This window comes from Lynx rufus, unplaced genomic scaffold (assembly GCF_022079265.1).
Source record: "Lynx rufus isolate CCGP_SWC_20201006 ecotype Redwood Valley unplaced genomic scaffold, mLynRuf1.p SCAF_5, whole genome shotgun sequence".
NCBI classification, from domain to species: domain Eukaryota; kingdom Metazoa; phylum Chordata; class Mammalia; order Carnivora; family Felidae; genus Lynx; species Lynx rufus.
This window is the reverse complement of record NW_025814867.1, coordinates 12,917,600-12,933,605: the sequence shown is the minus strand read 5'-3', so window position 1 is coordinate 12,933,605 and position 16,006 is coordinate 12,917,600. Positions and strand designations below refer to the sequence as shown.

The following is a 16,006-nucleotide window of genomic DNA, read 5'->3' as shown; positions in this document are numbered from 1 at the left end:
TGATGTGGGTCACAGTGATTCTAAGAACTCAGTGAGAGTGGGTTGAAATTCATGCCGAAATCATATTCTTTGTCTCTCCCCTGTTTGACAGTTGTCATCAAACAAACTGTTCATATTTTGAGGTGAGGAGTAGAATCTGGACTTTGCCACCAGAAGGTCTATTTCCCTCCAGTCTTCCTACCTTTTGCACTTGGCTCTTTAATTTGAACTCTTCACATCCTTGAAGAAAAGAATGGTAATATCTGTAGCCTGCAGAAACTCCTCCTGTTGTTTTTGTATTGCAAAAGTTAAATATGCTCACATGGATAGAGCAGTACCATGTAAATCTGTTTGTTTTTGCCTAAATATGAATAGTTCCTAGAAGAACTTTTCTCAGATAGTTTCACACCTTATTTGTGCAATTTCCTATTCACTGTTGCTTTTTCTTCTTTCCTCATTTAGAATGTTGTTCTCTTTCCTTTCTTTCCCCCTTCCTCCCTGCTCACCTTCATTTGCTCCCCATCCATATGGATCAATCTCTAATCTGAATATTCTAACTAGCCGGATAGGTCAAGTTCCATCTCTGAAGGTCTCTTCCCTGAAAACCAAACACGATAAAAAAAAAGAACCTGTTTGTTGACTCTTTTAGAGACTGGATTCTTTCAGAGGATATTGAGGGGCACTCTCAACCTTTCCTCTTGTTGTGTCTACTCTGGTCCATTGGGATGGTTGGCATTCACAATGTGTGGGCCTAAGATGGTTGAGAGGAAATGTTTTATGTACAAATAGAATTTACAGTGTGTGTGGCACCCTGGATCAGTTCCCTTCCTTCAACGTGTCTTTACTTAGCTCAAATTAATGCTTTAGTCACAGCCTTCAACAGGAAACAACAGAGTTTCCATTGAGGACTTCTTAGTTCACTTGTCTCTCTTCTTGACAAAGTCCTTCAGTTCTTTCATTTCCAAAGTGGAAAAATAAATATTTAAAAAATTTAAAAACCTGGTTTCCTAGAGAAATGATTAAATGAGTCTGGAGAAGCCGAGGACCTTAGTTGTTGGGCTTTATGTTCCTATAAGTTTATGAAAGAACCATCTAGATAATAGGTCGGGTCATTTGTTAAAAGTGGTTTCTTCTTGATTCTTTCAAATATAGAGATTGATTTAAATAAACGTTGATTTGAGTGCAATAGCTTCTCTCATTTGAAAAGGTCACTACTTTACAGAGAGTTCTAATTCTTTACCATCAGTAAACCATACTATATGCAAAAACAATAGAATGTTAAGAAACAACAAGGCAAGTATAACCAGACAGGAGATTCAAACACAAAGTGAAAGACTAAGAAGGAAGCAGTAATAATACAAGAGATCAACTTGCAAGGATTTGAGTAGCTTTTCTATTCTAGGGTACTGTGGTGAATGTAAGATTGGCAGTAATGAATACATAAAAATTAAATAGCTTTCTATATATAAGATGATAAAATACAAGTAAACTACCCAGGACTTGCAATGGGTTAGTAGCAAAATCTCTTTCTTCTAGGTTTTGTCAGGTCCTATGACCCAATGCATGTTGTAACCCTATAATATAAGCTCACTTAAAACTTGTCATGTTAAAAGGGGCTCAGTAAAATTTTATTGAATGTTGCTAATAAGTAATTAAGCGTATATATCATTAAATTTTTTAAAAGAATTTCTATCATTGGAATTTTATAATAGAGCACCTCAACCTCTCATTTCCTGAATTCCTCATTTCTGCTGATCTTTTTTTCTACTCTTATCCTAGAATTTGTTATTAGCAATCACCGCACCAACTCAAAATCTCAATTTGGAATAATAGCTCAATTTCAAACAGGAATTCTCTGACTACCACCTCTTTCCTTCTATGACTACTTGAACAACCCTTATTGCCATAATTCTTTGACACCATTAAGCTTGCCTACCTGCTTATTGCCTGCCACTTAGTATCAATTTCTCCTTCATTTGCTCACATCCACACCTAGCTTAGATCTCATAGTAGAACATTGCAATCCCTTTCTTTCGTGTGTCCTCACCTCCCCTGCTCACTCTTCTGGTGATACTTGGATCCTGCTTGCATCCAATTCTCATTCTGCTCCATTCCTGTGAGCAGCTGAATATGGCAAGAGTAAAGCAAGCCGCCGATGCTGCTGAGTTTCACATTAATTTTATGAGCACACAACTTAAATGGGCCCTCGGCACTCCCCGAAATCTTCCTGCATGTGCATGGTCCATTTGTTCTCACTGGCCGAGACAACCATGTCATACCTTCTCCCAAACCTACTATCTCTCACAAGCACCTCACATCTTTGCCTCAAAATGGAAACAATGGCAAAAAAAACTTAAGTACCTTACACATCTCCCAAACTTCCTGTGTCTGAATCCATTCAATCATGTCTGTTTAAATGGGTAAGTTGTCCTTGCTCTCCCCTAAGATCAACCTTTCCTTTTCTCTGTTGGTTCTTATTGTAAACTCCTTTATAGAAGGATAAAATATGTTCAGAAGAATGCACACTTCCTAAGTTTACAGATCAATAAGTTTTAGAAAGCGTAAATTGGTGGATATTCAGGTATCTACTACCTAGATCAAGATATAAAAGGTCCTATTATTAGAGAAGCCTCTTTTGTGCCCCTACCCTTTTATTATCTCCACAGAGGTACCCACAACCCTGACTTCTATCAGCATAGATTTGTTTTGATTTTTTGAACTTTAAATACAATCACACAGTATGAAGCTTTTTATGTTGGCCTTTTTCAAAATTCAAAATTATATCTGTGAGATTCATCCATATTTGTAGAGCAAGGGTTTTTTTTTCATTGTTTATATTATCATACAATATAAATATATTACAATTTATTAATTCTACTGTTGATGGACATTTAGGTTATTTCTAGCTTGGAGCCATTATAAATGATGCTGCTCCAAATAGTTGGCACATATCTCTTAGTATACATTTGAAAGAATTTCTATTGTGCACATACCTATGAGTGAGATTGCTTGTTCAGAGATTCTGTCAGCATTCTGCCAGATTCACAGAGTGGGTGTACCAATTTATACTCCTACCAGCAGTGTGTGAGAGTTCCAGTTATCTACATTCTCTCCAACACTTGCTTTTGTCAGTCTTTTTCATTCTTGCCACCCTGGTAGGAGCATAGTGTCATATCATAATACTTTTAGCTTGCATTTTCCTGATGACCGGTGAATGAGGTTATGTATGCATATACATACTGGCCATTTGGAATTTAGATATTCTCTTTACTGAAGTGTCTGAGTGACTATATGATTTTTTGTTGTTTTGTTTTTTTAGTTGAACTTTTTATTGAGATATTTGTAGATTCACATGCAATTGTAAGAAATAAGAGAGAGAGATCCCTTGGACAAGTGCCTCAATTTCCTCAATGGTAATATTTTACAAAACTGTAGTAAAATATCACTAGCAGGAAATTGACATTGATACAATCCACATATTTCATCCAGATTCCCCCAGTTTTACTTATCTTGTGTGTATATTCTCTATACAGTGTTTACCTATATAATTTTTTTAGCCGCCACCACAGTCAATTGATATTGAACAATTTCGGTATCACAAGAATCTTTCTGTTGAACTTTTATAACTTTTATAACTATGCCATCTTATCCTCCTATCCCCATGTCTAATCCTTGGCAACCACTAATTTGTTCTCCATTTCTAAAATTTTATCATATAGAAAATGTTATATACATGGAATCACAGTATCTAATCTTTTGGAATTTTTTTTTCTTGCTCACCATAATTCCCTGGAGATTCATCTAAGTTATTGTGTATATTAATAGTTACTCAAACTCATTTTTTAAAATTTTGTGTTCTGTCTTCTTATTGATTGTGGATTTAAGTATATATATATATATATATATATATATACACACACACACACACACATTCTATGTATAAGCTTTGTCAGATATATGTATTATAAATATATTTGCTCTGTTTTTGGATAATTAGCAGGTTTTAGTTTTAATGAAGCCCAATTATCAATAGTTTCTTTTATTTTCAGTTCTTTTTCAGTCACGTTTAAGAAATCTTTGCTATTCTCAATATCATGAAGACTTCCTGCTATTTTCTTTAGAAAACTATATTTAAAAACCTTTTATATTTATACCTTTGATCTATCTCATGTGGTGTGAGGTAAGGATCAGGGATCATTTTTCCTATAGAGATATCCAGCTGATTCAGCAGCATGTATTGAAAAGACCATTCTTGCTGAAATTGCATTATGGTGACATTCTATCCATGTATCCATACCACAATATCTTAATTACCATCACTTTTTAGTAAATCTTGATGTCTAAATTCATCTTTCATCATTGTTTTCCTCAAGATCGTATTGGATAGTCTGGGTTTTTGCTTTTCCATAAAAATTTTAAAGTGAATTATTGACTTCTACCAGGAATGTTCTTGGATTTCAACCGGAATTATACTGAATTTATAGATTCTTTTCAGGAGCATTAACATTGTAACAATATTGAGTCTTCTAATTCATGCATGTGATGTATATCTCTTCATTTACTTAAGTCTTATTTAATTCCTGTCATCAATGCTTTCTCGTCTTCAGTATAGAAGTTTTCATTCCTTTTCTCAAAGTTATATCTAGATATTTGATTTTTTAAAAAAATATTTTATCTTTATTTATTTTTGAGAGAGAGACAGTGTGTGAGCAGGAGAGGAGCAGAGAGAGAGGGAGACACAGAATGCAAAGCAGGCTCCAGGCTCCGAGCTGTCAGCACAGAGCCTGATGCGGGGATCAAAATCACAAACTGTGAGATCATGACCTGAGCCAAAGTCGGACACTCAACCGACTGAGCTACCCAGGCGCCCCTAGATATTTGATTTTTTGATGCTCTCTATATATGTATCATTTTAGATTTCATTTTTAACTTCTGGTATATAGAAATAATTTTTATTGACATATATCCAGCAACCTTGCTAAACTTCATTAATTACAATAATTACTTTTTAAATAAGCAAATAAAACAAATATTTTTAAAAACTTGAGGGGGTGGAAAGAATTCATTATGCCTATATAGAATTGTTTCAAGTTCAAATTTTAAGACACAGTTTCTTAATCAGCTACATTTGCATAGTACCATATCTTATTTGTATTACTACCTTGGTGATCTTGTGCACACATCTAATGGGCTTAAATGGGCTAAAACCTAATGGGCTTTGGATTTTTCTAATACATTCATGAAAATCCCATTCTCTGCAAAATGAAGGCCTCTTAGCCTGTGTGATTATATGGGAAGGACTACTTCTCACTGTTGTGCAGGGGGTGAGGTTTTGTAAATTTCCAAGACGAGAACAACCTCTAAGTCTCTTCCTTGTTACTCTCTTTGCTATGTGCCACAAAAAACAGCACCACCCCAGACTACAATGATGACAGTCTCTATTTTTCATTGAATAGTTTAATGCACACCTCTCTCTGGATTATGTTTAGCACTGTCCTGGGAACTGGGAGAGATAATATAGATTACATACTCCTAAGAATTCTGGGCTTCCATTTTTATCAAGCCATCCACTGGCCATCTTTCCCCCTTGAGTGCTTTTACTCCTAGTAAATGAAGTATATGTTGCTATCTGTATTCACCTCCACCTACACTTCAGGGACAATTATTTAATTTTACACAACTGTCTACTTTGTTATTTCTACCTTATAAATTAATACTAACATAAAACATTATGAAAGCATCCATTATTATTATTCTGGATGAGGAGCCATGTCATTCTCCAGAATGACTTCTCCAAAAGTAGAAAGAATATAGGAGGAATGCACAGCGGGAGTCCATGTAGGAGTCCAGGATTTTCATGCCCTAAGTGGGCACTCTTTCTCCAGCTTTCCTTCTCTCTATGGATGGTCTTTCATTCATTGAGTAGCATGGAGACTTAGAAGATATTCTTAGATTTTCACTCCAGGCAGCTATTTCTACTTAGTCAAAGCAAGCATGTGAAATGATACCAACTTGCCATCCTGGGTCCAGGTATTCTCCCCGGCTCTGAGATGATAGAATTTTACAAATCTAAGAAACATGGCCCTCGCACTGCAGAATACCTCTATATGAGGCAACACCATGCATCTCCCCCAGCCACTTACCCAACCCAGGTTGTTTCCTATAGCCTCAAGCTTTTTAGAAGAAACTTTATGGCAGATGACCTTGAAAGTAATTCATACTGCATTCTGCTAGCATTACCTACCATGATACTGCTTTCTTCTGCTCAGCTTCCTTTCTGAGACACATTTTTGCAACTTTCCCGTATCCTTATTGACTTTCCAGGTTTGATAGTACCTGGACGACTCCCCTTTCTGAAATTTGTTAAGCAGCTTTAAGAATTTTATAGCAAGGAATAGAAGCACCAATTTAAAATCTAAGCAGTGTAAAGACGACTCCAAATGAACAAGTGTGATAAATTGTTTTAGGAAATTTCAAAAATTCAAATGTAGGAAATTCCTTGCTCTACAAATTATCAAATGAAAATTTCCTCACGGGAAATACATAAACATATTTGTTTTGCTTTGTGGGGGAAAAGAAAGTAGATCCAGAACTGAAAATTTGGAGTTTTGTTTCCTCGGAAATAATCAATGATTCTACAGTAACAGAAACAGTTTGTTCTAACTTAAATAGGCAAAAACACAATTCCTCTCCAATTTCACCATTTTTTTTGCTCTCTTTGTATAACTATCTTGGTGATGCAGTGTCTAGACTTCTTGGAACAAGTAATGGAGTCTGGAATTTATTCTGTGGGTTTGAAAATGGCTATTCAGGTCTCCTTCAAGCTTACGTGTGAAAATCCAGTGCTTTTAGATTTAGAATATATAAAAATAATCAAGCTGTTTACCAAGAAAATAAAATTTCTCCATCAATTTCTAAACTTTGAGTTGCTACCAACAAGGAAATATTGTATGGACTTATCCATTTTACCCATATCATCTCATTGGAATGTGGGTCCCATCCCCCATTGTATAAAAAAATGCAAAATAATTTGTAGTCGTGAAAGAATGGTTGCAGATATTTTCTAGCTTTTGAGACATACCAATAAAAGACATTAGCCTGAAGGATATGCATCCATTCTTGTTATAGTTTTAATAAGTAATCCATGGGAATTTATCAAGTCAAAAGGGCAGATTTTTTTTATATCACAGGGCATTCTCTTAGTTTTTTGTCGTTTGTTAGCTGGATAAAATAAAGGAAGTCGCTGAGGCATCTAGATCTAAACAGTGTTTGTGCAGCCTAGATTATTAAGTCTGACTGTAGTTGATCTATGCTCTTAAGGAAATCAAACTGTGCTTGCTGAGAAAGTTCAGAGTTATTTGTCACCAATTACCTAAAGCTGAGAGTTGATCTTACACACAGCTGTAGCCATTTCCTGTAAGAATTTGCTCCTAATTTTACAAAGCTGTCACTTCTTGAGGTTTCACCCTAGAAATACATGTCTACTACTGAAGAGTTTTACTGCAAAAGTTTATCCAGAAACAATAGTCTTATGGGGCATAAAACTCCACAGTATTGACTTGTTTAGAGTAAGCCTATCCCTAATTTCCAAACAATGCTCTCAAGCTCTATTATCTTTTATGTGATCAAAAAAAAAAAAAAGGCAACCAGAAAGATTTTTTTTTTCATTAAAAGGTACAAAACACACTGAACCAAGGTGATGTCATTTATACTACAAAATCTCTCTTGGTTCTGTTCAGAGAAGCAGCATAAATGTAAGTTAAATTATGAAGTAAGTTAAACATACAGAGTAGCCCTCCTGGAAGGAAACTAGGTATTCTGAGTATAAAGTAAAATAAATTAAATGGCAATAAAAATATTAACCAAAGGCATATTATTCCATGTTTCTTAATTGGATCTCCAGTTTCTATATGCCATTAACAACAACAACAAAACCAACTTGAATATGGGAACAATCAAAAGGAGACTCTTAGGACATTATTTACTTAATTTCAAAAGTAAAGAAGTAGGCAAGTATCTCAATCATGGGTCAGAAGCCTGAGCTTTATTCCCATTACGTGGGGTCTTCGCTTCTCAGTCTAAGCTAAGATCATGGGTGAACCATGCTGCCTAGCTCACAGCAGTGTTCTAAAGACAAGGGGAGTATGAATTTGTGTCCTCAGCAGTTCAGTTTGGGCCATGTTAACAACTTCACTGAATAAAATGGGAGTTGTGAAAATATACTAATTCAGTTCTACTGGACAAAACACAGATTCGGTTTTGAATTACTGAGTTATTTGAAGAAGCTTAGCTAAGAATCCCATAAAATGCTTTTCATTAACTATGCTGCCTGAAAATTCTGGTTTGACAAGAGTGAACCCATGAGCTAGAAAACTAGTAAGCATTGCTCCAAATGACCCAGGCCATGCCCCTATTTCTAGCTCACAGAAATGGCTCCTGAGGGCTACAGACAGTGGAGCAGAGACAGATCAAAGTAGTCCTATAGGTAAGTGCTAGTGATGTCCTACACTCTTCATGTATTAGGCCCATTTGCAAAGTTTAGAACCACTAACTTTGCAATAGCAAATACCTAGTCAGTGAGGTATTCTTTTACTAGTGTATTATAAATCTTGGAAAACCATCACCAGAAGGCAGAACATGAGCCTCCATAGGATCAGCTCTGGTCTTACAAAAATTCATAGTTGGCAAAAATATATTCTCCCTTGCTACAAATCTAAGACTTCTGAGATTCAATTAAAGAAGGATCTTTTCAAAGTATGTGCCTTAGAGCACTAGTCCTTTTTTTTTTTATGTTTACTTATTTTTGAGAGAGAGAGAGAGGGAGACAGAGGGAGACAGAGAGAGAGAGAATGAATGAATGAATGAATGAGCGAGCAGGTGAGGGGCAAAGAGAGAGGGAGTCACAGAATCCGAAGCAGGATCCAGGCTCTGAGCTGGCAGCACAGAGCTGGACATGGGGCTCAAACCCACGAACCATGAGATCACGAGCTGAGCTGAAGTTGGACACTTAACTGACTGAGCCACCCAGGCGCCCCTTAGAGCACTAGTTCTAAGCAAAATTAACAGGTGGCTACCAGGAGGGAGGGAGGGAGGGAGGGAGGGGAGGGGGGAAGGAAGGGAGGAAGGAAGGAAGGAAGGAAGGTTGGTTTAATCAGCTTTAAATAGGCTGCTCTAAAACTTGATTTCTCGAAGTTTTTATTCTACATCAATATCACAAAAGAAAACACATTCTCCAGCATTGCCAAAATGCACTGGAAAACAGAAAGCTGTTTTCCCAGTTGAGCTAGCATTCAAAAATAATAAAGAGAATGCTCAGTTAAAAGACTTTATTAACCTATATAAGCAAACCATCTATCTGAAATGGCCAATGAACTGTTATTCCCAAAATACATCCTAGAGCAGTTTTGTTGGCAAGGCAGATACCTGCCATAGGGCTCTAGATGTGGAATAATGTTTGCTGAAATGTAAGTCCAGAGTTCTATGCTTATTTGAAAAATTGATAACCATTGGATACCTGGATGCTTATGTCTACTTAAAGACACAAGGACAATGATGAGCAGAGTTGGCTCAAGTGTGTGTTTAAAGGTTATATAAATGTATTATGGGGATGGTGAAATTAATATCTACAATGAGCTCAGGATTATTAACAGCTAAGGGAAGGGCATGCAAGATTCATAACTGGAAACAGAGGGCTTTCTTCTTGTATCTTTTTCTTCAGCCATTGAACAATTATTTATTCAACATCAGGCATGGTGTGGTTTGTTGGAAGATACAGAGATGTGAAGTTTGGCCCATCCCTTTAAGGAGATGACAGTCTGGACAATTTCAATAGAAAAGTAATGGAAGCTGTGAGAACACAGAGGATAGGGTATAGGAATCTCTGGTGATTTTCAAGTATAAAGCTAAATTAGTAATATCTCTAGGCCTTTCAAATAGTTGCTCTTGGTCTAAGTTACAAGGTTGTTTTGCATAGATACGAATTGAACTTAGTTGTTATTAGTGTTACACAGTTATCAGCTGCTACATATGGATTACAGAGAACAGTTGGTTTGTTTGATCTAGGGTTGTTTCATTAAGGCTGTCTCTATTTTTATTTTTAGCAAATAGACACAGTAGGATGGTTTTGAGTTTAAGATGGAGATACATTTATTCCAAAGTTGCTTAATTGCTATCATTCTCCATGAATATTAAACAACAACAACTGATGAGCTCATCTCCATTCAGATATTTCCCTTGATTCAGAAGCATCATGTCGCTTAGATACGAAAGTACCAAGATACACACAAAATATAGTAATTTAGGTTTTACATATTTATGCATAGCATTCATCTTTGAACTCAGCAGATTTAGAAGAATAAAGGGTCGGAGGCTTGCAATTTTCCATAAAAATCATTTCTCTAACCTTCATGAATGGAGAAAACTTGTCTTCAGTAGATGATTCTGGTTCTGATGTTTTGTGATGTTGGTCAAGTTTAGAAGCTCCATAATACAATTGATTCCATAGAAAATTCTATTTTCAGAGAGTAGAATGTTGAATTTGCAAAGGATATGTGTATTAGAAATGCAAATATGGAATTTTTGCTCATGTAGGTGAGCAAGTTATCTTCTTGGGGCTCCTTTTCTGAAATGCAAAAATGCAGGTTATTCCCAATGCATGTTTTACCGATACTACAACTTAGTGAGAATTGGTTTGACTGTTTCATTGTCCATCCAAGTGAGGAACATTTGGCTAATTCAAGGAGTTGAAAAGGAAACACTGACAGTGACACAATAATGGAATGGGGGAAGGACATCAAGTAGACTTTGCCAGAATCTGTAATACTATGTCATTTGTACCTAAAAAAGGTGATATGAAAATGACAAAGTGAGAACATGCGCCAAATCTAAATATTGCTACACACATAGTTCTTGCATTATTCCTCTATTTTTATTTTTCTTTTAGTTAGAAAAGAAGTGTTTGCTAACAATATGATGATTCATTCATTCAACAAATGATTTGTTGAGAGCCTACTATGTGATAGGTGCTAGCAATAAAATGAGAAGAAGACAAAAACAGACATCATCCCTGCCCTTATGGAACGTATGTTTGAGATGTGATAATGAAATGTTGGGATCTAATGTAGAATGTTTTAGAACATAAAATGAGGGAAGGGGGATGATACTGTGGGCTGCTGTTGGCACTGAATCAGTAAGCAAAGGCCATTCTATGCTGATAGGAACTGCCTCATTTTTTATCGAAATAGAGTTTAATGGTGCACTGCCTGTGGACCACACATGTAAAACAGTTTCATGTGATAATCTACTTTTCTTGCCGGTTGCAATCTCAAGTTCACCTGCATTTTTCTTTGATTCCCTCTAGTATATGACTGCTGCGGCTCCTATGCAAGGGACCTACATTCCCCAGTACACGCCTGTGCCTCCGACAGCTGTTTCTATTGAAGTAAGTCTGTCTCTGTCTTCTAGAAAGACGTAGGGAAGATAAATCTTAGCCACGTAGACTGTGGTCCCCTATAACCCAAGGAATCCTGACATGTGGTTTTGTGCTGCTCTAAAATTTGAAATTGCAAGCTCACTATATGAAGTACTCGAACATGCTTATGTTTTGCTTCGCACACGAAATTATCTGATTTGCTATAGAGAGTTAAGAAGGGAGTATCCTTTGTATATTTGAAGTTCAGAGACCAAATCACTACCCCCTCAGATGTTAACCACAAATACTCATAAATAGGGAAGAGAAAAAAAAGTTGACAACTATTTCAATGAGTTTGCTAGTGCCTTGTTACTCAAAGAGTGGTCCCTGGACCAACATCATCATTGGCATCACCAGGGAGCTTGTTAGAAATGCAAAGTCTGAAGACACCACCAACTTAATCAGAATTTGCATTTTAACAAGATCCCTTGGGAATCTACGTTCACATTAGTGCACTGGTTCTCAAACTTTCCTGCTTATTATTTTCTGCAGTTGTTTAGAGAGCTTTAAAAAATATTTACGCCTGGGTCCTATCCCCAGATTCTGATTTATTTGTCTGCGGTATTGACTGGATGTCAGGATTTTTCTTTAAATATCAGGTGATTCTAATATGTATCAAGGATTAACAACCACTGCTTTAGTGAATGAACCTTGGCAGCCTTGTAACTTCCTATAGATTAAAAAATAAAAATAAAAAAGTTGCACCATTCTTACTGTTCTGAATACCTCAAATGATGAAGTCATCTTGTCTTTGGGACTTTGGACTCAAAGGGAAGCTTTGTCCCTTTTCTTCTCTCTTTCCATTGGGTTGAATCCAATAACATGTTGAGTACATGTTATTTTACTCAACAGAGCCAGCAAGCTACATAGAAAGGGAGGGAGCATACAGCTATGAGCTAGTGGTAAAACACTTAGACATGTATATTTCTCTCTAGTTCTAGCCATTATTGTCTCTTGCCCCTCATCCCCATCTCCTCATGACATTTGCCATTATGGTCACAGTGCATTGCTTCCCATCAGCTGGGACTTCTCTGGAGTCCATGCTATTGCTACTTCATGAGTTGGCCAGAAACTAGGGTGTCAGCACCCCTCCACATGGAAGTCTACCATGACATTTTCAACCTCTGGAGCGACAGAGTTTGGGAAAATCTTTGCAGAATTGGATTTTACGAAACATTTGACATATTTGTTTCGGGGTGTGACGGATGTTTACTAGTACCAAAGTTTGGGAAATACAGAAGTTTAAGAGGACACCATCGTGTAATTTAGGAAACCAGGGAGGTCCAATTTTAAATCTTTTATGTGCTCTAGACCTGTGGGCCCCAAAGAATGTGTCAGTATTAAACAGGTTTTAACTGGCTTTTCAGAATTTCAAAAGACTATGTGATTAAAATACGTGTGGGTTTTTGTTTGTTTGTTTGGGTTTTAGGGGTTTTTTGCTATATTTGGCCATCAGAAAGCATCCAGGTCATCAATTAATGAATCTAGATATTGCTATAGCAGATAGAATTGAGCATGTTTGCATTTCTCTTTGTCTACATTGACATATGGATATATTTATCTACAGAATTTGAGCATTTTGATGACTATAAAATAATGGGACACATCTGACAGTGTGACTTACTGGAAACAGTCTAATTATAGTTCAAGAAGAAGTTTATCATTACAAAAAGTCTTTCAGGGCACCTGGCTGGCTCAGTAGATGCAGCATGCAACTCAATCTCAGGGTCATGAGTTCAAGTCCCACACCAGGCATAGAGATTACCAAACAAAACAAAACAAAACAAAACAAAAACAAAAAAACAACCTTTCATTAAGAAAAATGCAGGTACATTGCTTTAAATTTGTGCTTATAAGTTAAAGCAACTATTTATTCTCTATGTAAAACACTGAAAATTCACCAACATCCACACAAATAAATACTTATGGGAGGTTCAGAAAAATGTATAATACCAAATAGTATATTAGGGAAAAAGAGATTGAGGTAATATAGGGAGAATTTTTAGATTCTAAGGAACAATTTTAGGGACGTTTAGTGAGGGACAGAGAGTTGGTCAAGAATGTTTGAAAGCTGACATCCCTGCAGGTGTCCAAGGCTATGAGTAAAACCAAGAGAATGTTTTCAGAGAGATGCCCTTCCTACCATGTATCAAATAAAACCACCTGTGCCTCTCTCAGAATCAGACATCTGATCAACTTCTTCTTGGCATCTGTGACAAATGAGAGGGTGAGAGAAGTAGCAAATCAAAATTAAGGATATTTTTGTGTTTGTTTTCTGAAACCTCAAAATGAATTCTAGTTCATGTTGTCGAAAACAAAACAAAATAAATCAAATTGCTGAAAGGAAAGCCTACTTAACAGTATTGCTTTGAAAGAATTCCAAGCTTTTTTGCAGGTTTTTTTGTTGTTGTTGTTGGGTGGTCTGTTTAGGTCACAGTCCACTGTTTTGCCAGATCATAGAAACCTGACACACTGCACTACTCCAGGGAAATGTTTGAATATATAAGTTTTTATAGGAATCCTGCATGAATTTTTGATGAATAAATTATTATTTAGTGCAGCTATCTGCAACCAGGTTTAAAAGTTCTAAGTATGAGGGAGCCTGGGTGGCTCGGTCTGTTAAGCGTCTGACTCTTGATTTCTTCAGGTCATAATCTTAGTTTAGTGAGCTAGAGCCTGGCGTTGGGCTCCATGCTGGCAACAGAAAGCCTGCTTAGGATTCTCTCTCTCTCTCCCTTTTTCTCTGCCGCTTCCCCCTCACACACACACTCTCTCTCTCTCCCTCATAATAAATAAATAAAAACTTAAAAAAAAACAGTTCTAAGTATGGTGAAGGTGATTTTCTGACGATTCAACTGCTCTAGGGACTTCTGAAAGCAAAACTTCTTGGTGACATACTGGAGTGAATTTCTCAGCTCTTATCAAAATGTGCTGTGGTTTTCCTTTGAGTACTTCTTGTGGCTTCATTTGGCTGAGTGCAATTCCGTTCAAGCCAAATAGAAGAAGGATATTCCCTATTGTCCATCTGGAAAAAGGCCCTTTGCTAAAGCCAGTAAGGCTTTTGTGTTCTTATTTGCCTCCTTAGGGTGTTGTTGCTGATACCTCTCCCCAGACAGTGGCACCTTCATCCCAGGACACCAGTGGTCAGCAGCAACAGATAGCAGTGGACACATCCAACGAACATGCACCTGCATATTCTTACCAACAGTCTAAGTAAGTTCGGGCTACACTAAACTCTTTCCCTCAAGATCAAGCATCTTGACAACCATTCTCGTGTTGTATCTGTTAGCTTTTGTGGCAATACAGACCATCCCAAACTTAGTGACAAGCATGTATTTAGTTCATGATTATGTGAGTTGGCAATCTGAGCTGGTCTCAGGTGGGTGATTCTTCTGGTCTTGACTAGAATTGCTCAAGTACCTGGGGACAGCTGATGGTCATTTTCACAGCTCTGCTTCTGGGTGTTGTCTGTTGGTTGAATAATGGAAGCAACTGCATCATGACCAGCACTTTTCAATCTGTTTGTGATGTATTTACTACTGCCCCATAGCCCAAATCAAGTCACATGGCCAAGCCCAGAGTTAATGTAAGAGTTCACCTCCAAGCCTTAAATACAGAAAGGGGCATTAAAAAGAAAAATCTACCGTACATATTTTGGAAAAACTCCAATATTCCCCCCTGAAACTAGATAGTGAGCCTGTATTCTTAAATGAAGACAATAACACTCCCTTTGCGGAGTTGCCTTGAATACGCAGCAAAGCACTTCATGAAAAGGGGTACTGTAAAATATAAAACAATGTAGAGACCTATTGAGGAATTAAATGACAAAACAAAAATCATGTATCAGAATTACTCTTGCAAATCTTTAAATCACTTGTAAAGTACAGTTGGCTTTGTGTTGACTAATTATGTAGACTAAAACTTGAGAGGTTTGAAACCAAAGGAATTAACAAAAATTCAGTCTATAGACAGATGTCTTGCTATGCAAACTATTCTAATTGGTAGGTAACAGTCAAAGCCCTGGTGGATAGAGAATTCCTAAGAGCTCCTTCCTGTCTGCAGAGTGTTGCTCCCATTTCTTGATCATTCCTCTTTGATCTCAATATGCATACATTTGTTTGTTGTTGAAAGATTAATCATGGTAATGGAGTCTTCCACACCTAGTTTAGCTTCTAAAGGCAGTCCTCCAAATTAAATGTGCTCATAATGGGACTTAACTTTTACTATTATTATTATTGTTATTACTATCACATAACAACTTTCAGGAAAGATTCATAAGAATAAAGCAGTTTGTGTTTTGTTTTTTGTTTTTATTTTTAATTCACCTATAGCCTACATGAATCACTTTAACACACACTGAACAACATGCTGGTCTCTGGCAGTCTGTTCCAAGCATACTGAAATATTTTCATTCTGTTCAGAGGGTAATAATATGTGAGAAAGGAGTGGAGAATGTGTGGAAGCACAATGAGAGACACTGGTGGGAATGAGAGCTAATGTATTTGCCAGAAACACTTGGAGAGTAGGTGAAGCTTGCTTTTGCTGTTTCAGAGCATA

At 36.8% G+C, this 16,006-nt stretch overlaps 1 protein-coding gene across 5 annotated transcripts in view; it reads left to right on the top strand.

Moving 5' to 3' along the window:
• Window positions 1–14,666, top strand: part of RBMS3 (RNA binding motif single stranded interacting protein 3) — a 695,735-nt gene extending 681,069 nt beyond the window's left edge. For all 5 annotated transcript variants that reach the window (XM_047100003.1, XM_047100000.1, XM_047100002.1 and 2 more), the window contains 2 exons: window positions 11,339–11,419; window positions 14,535–14,666. In XM_047100003.1, the coding sequence (XP_046955959.1) occupies window positions 11,339–11,419; window positions 14,535–14,666 (213 nt within the window). The remainder of the gene's footprint in view (window positions 1–11,338; window positions 11,420–14,534) is intronic.
• The last annotated feature ends 1,340 nt before the right edge of the window (window positions 14,667–16,006 follow it).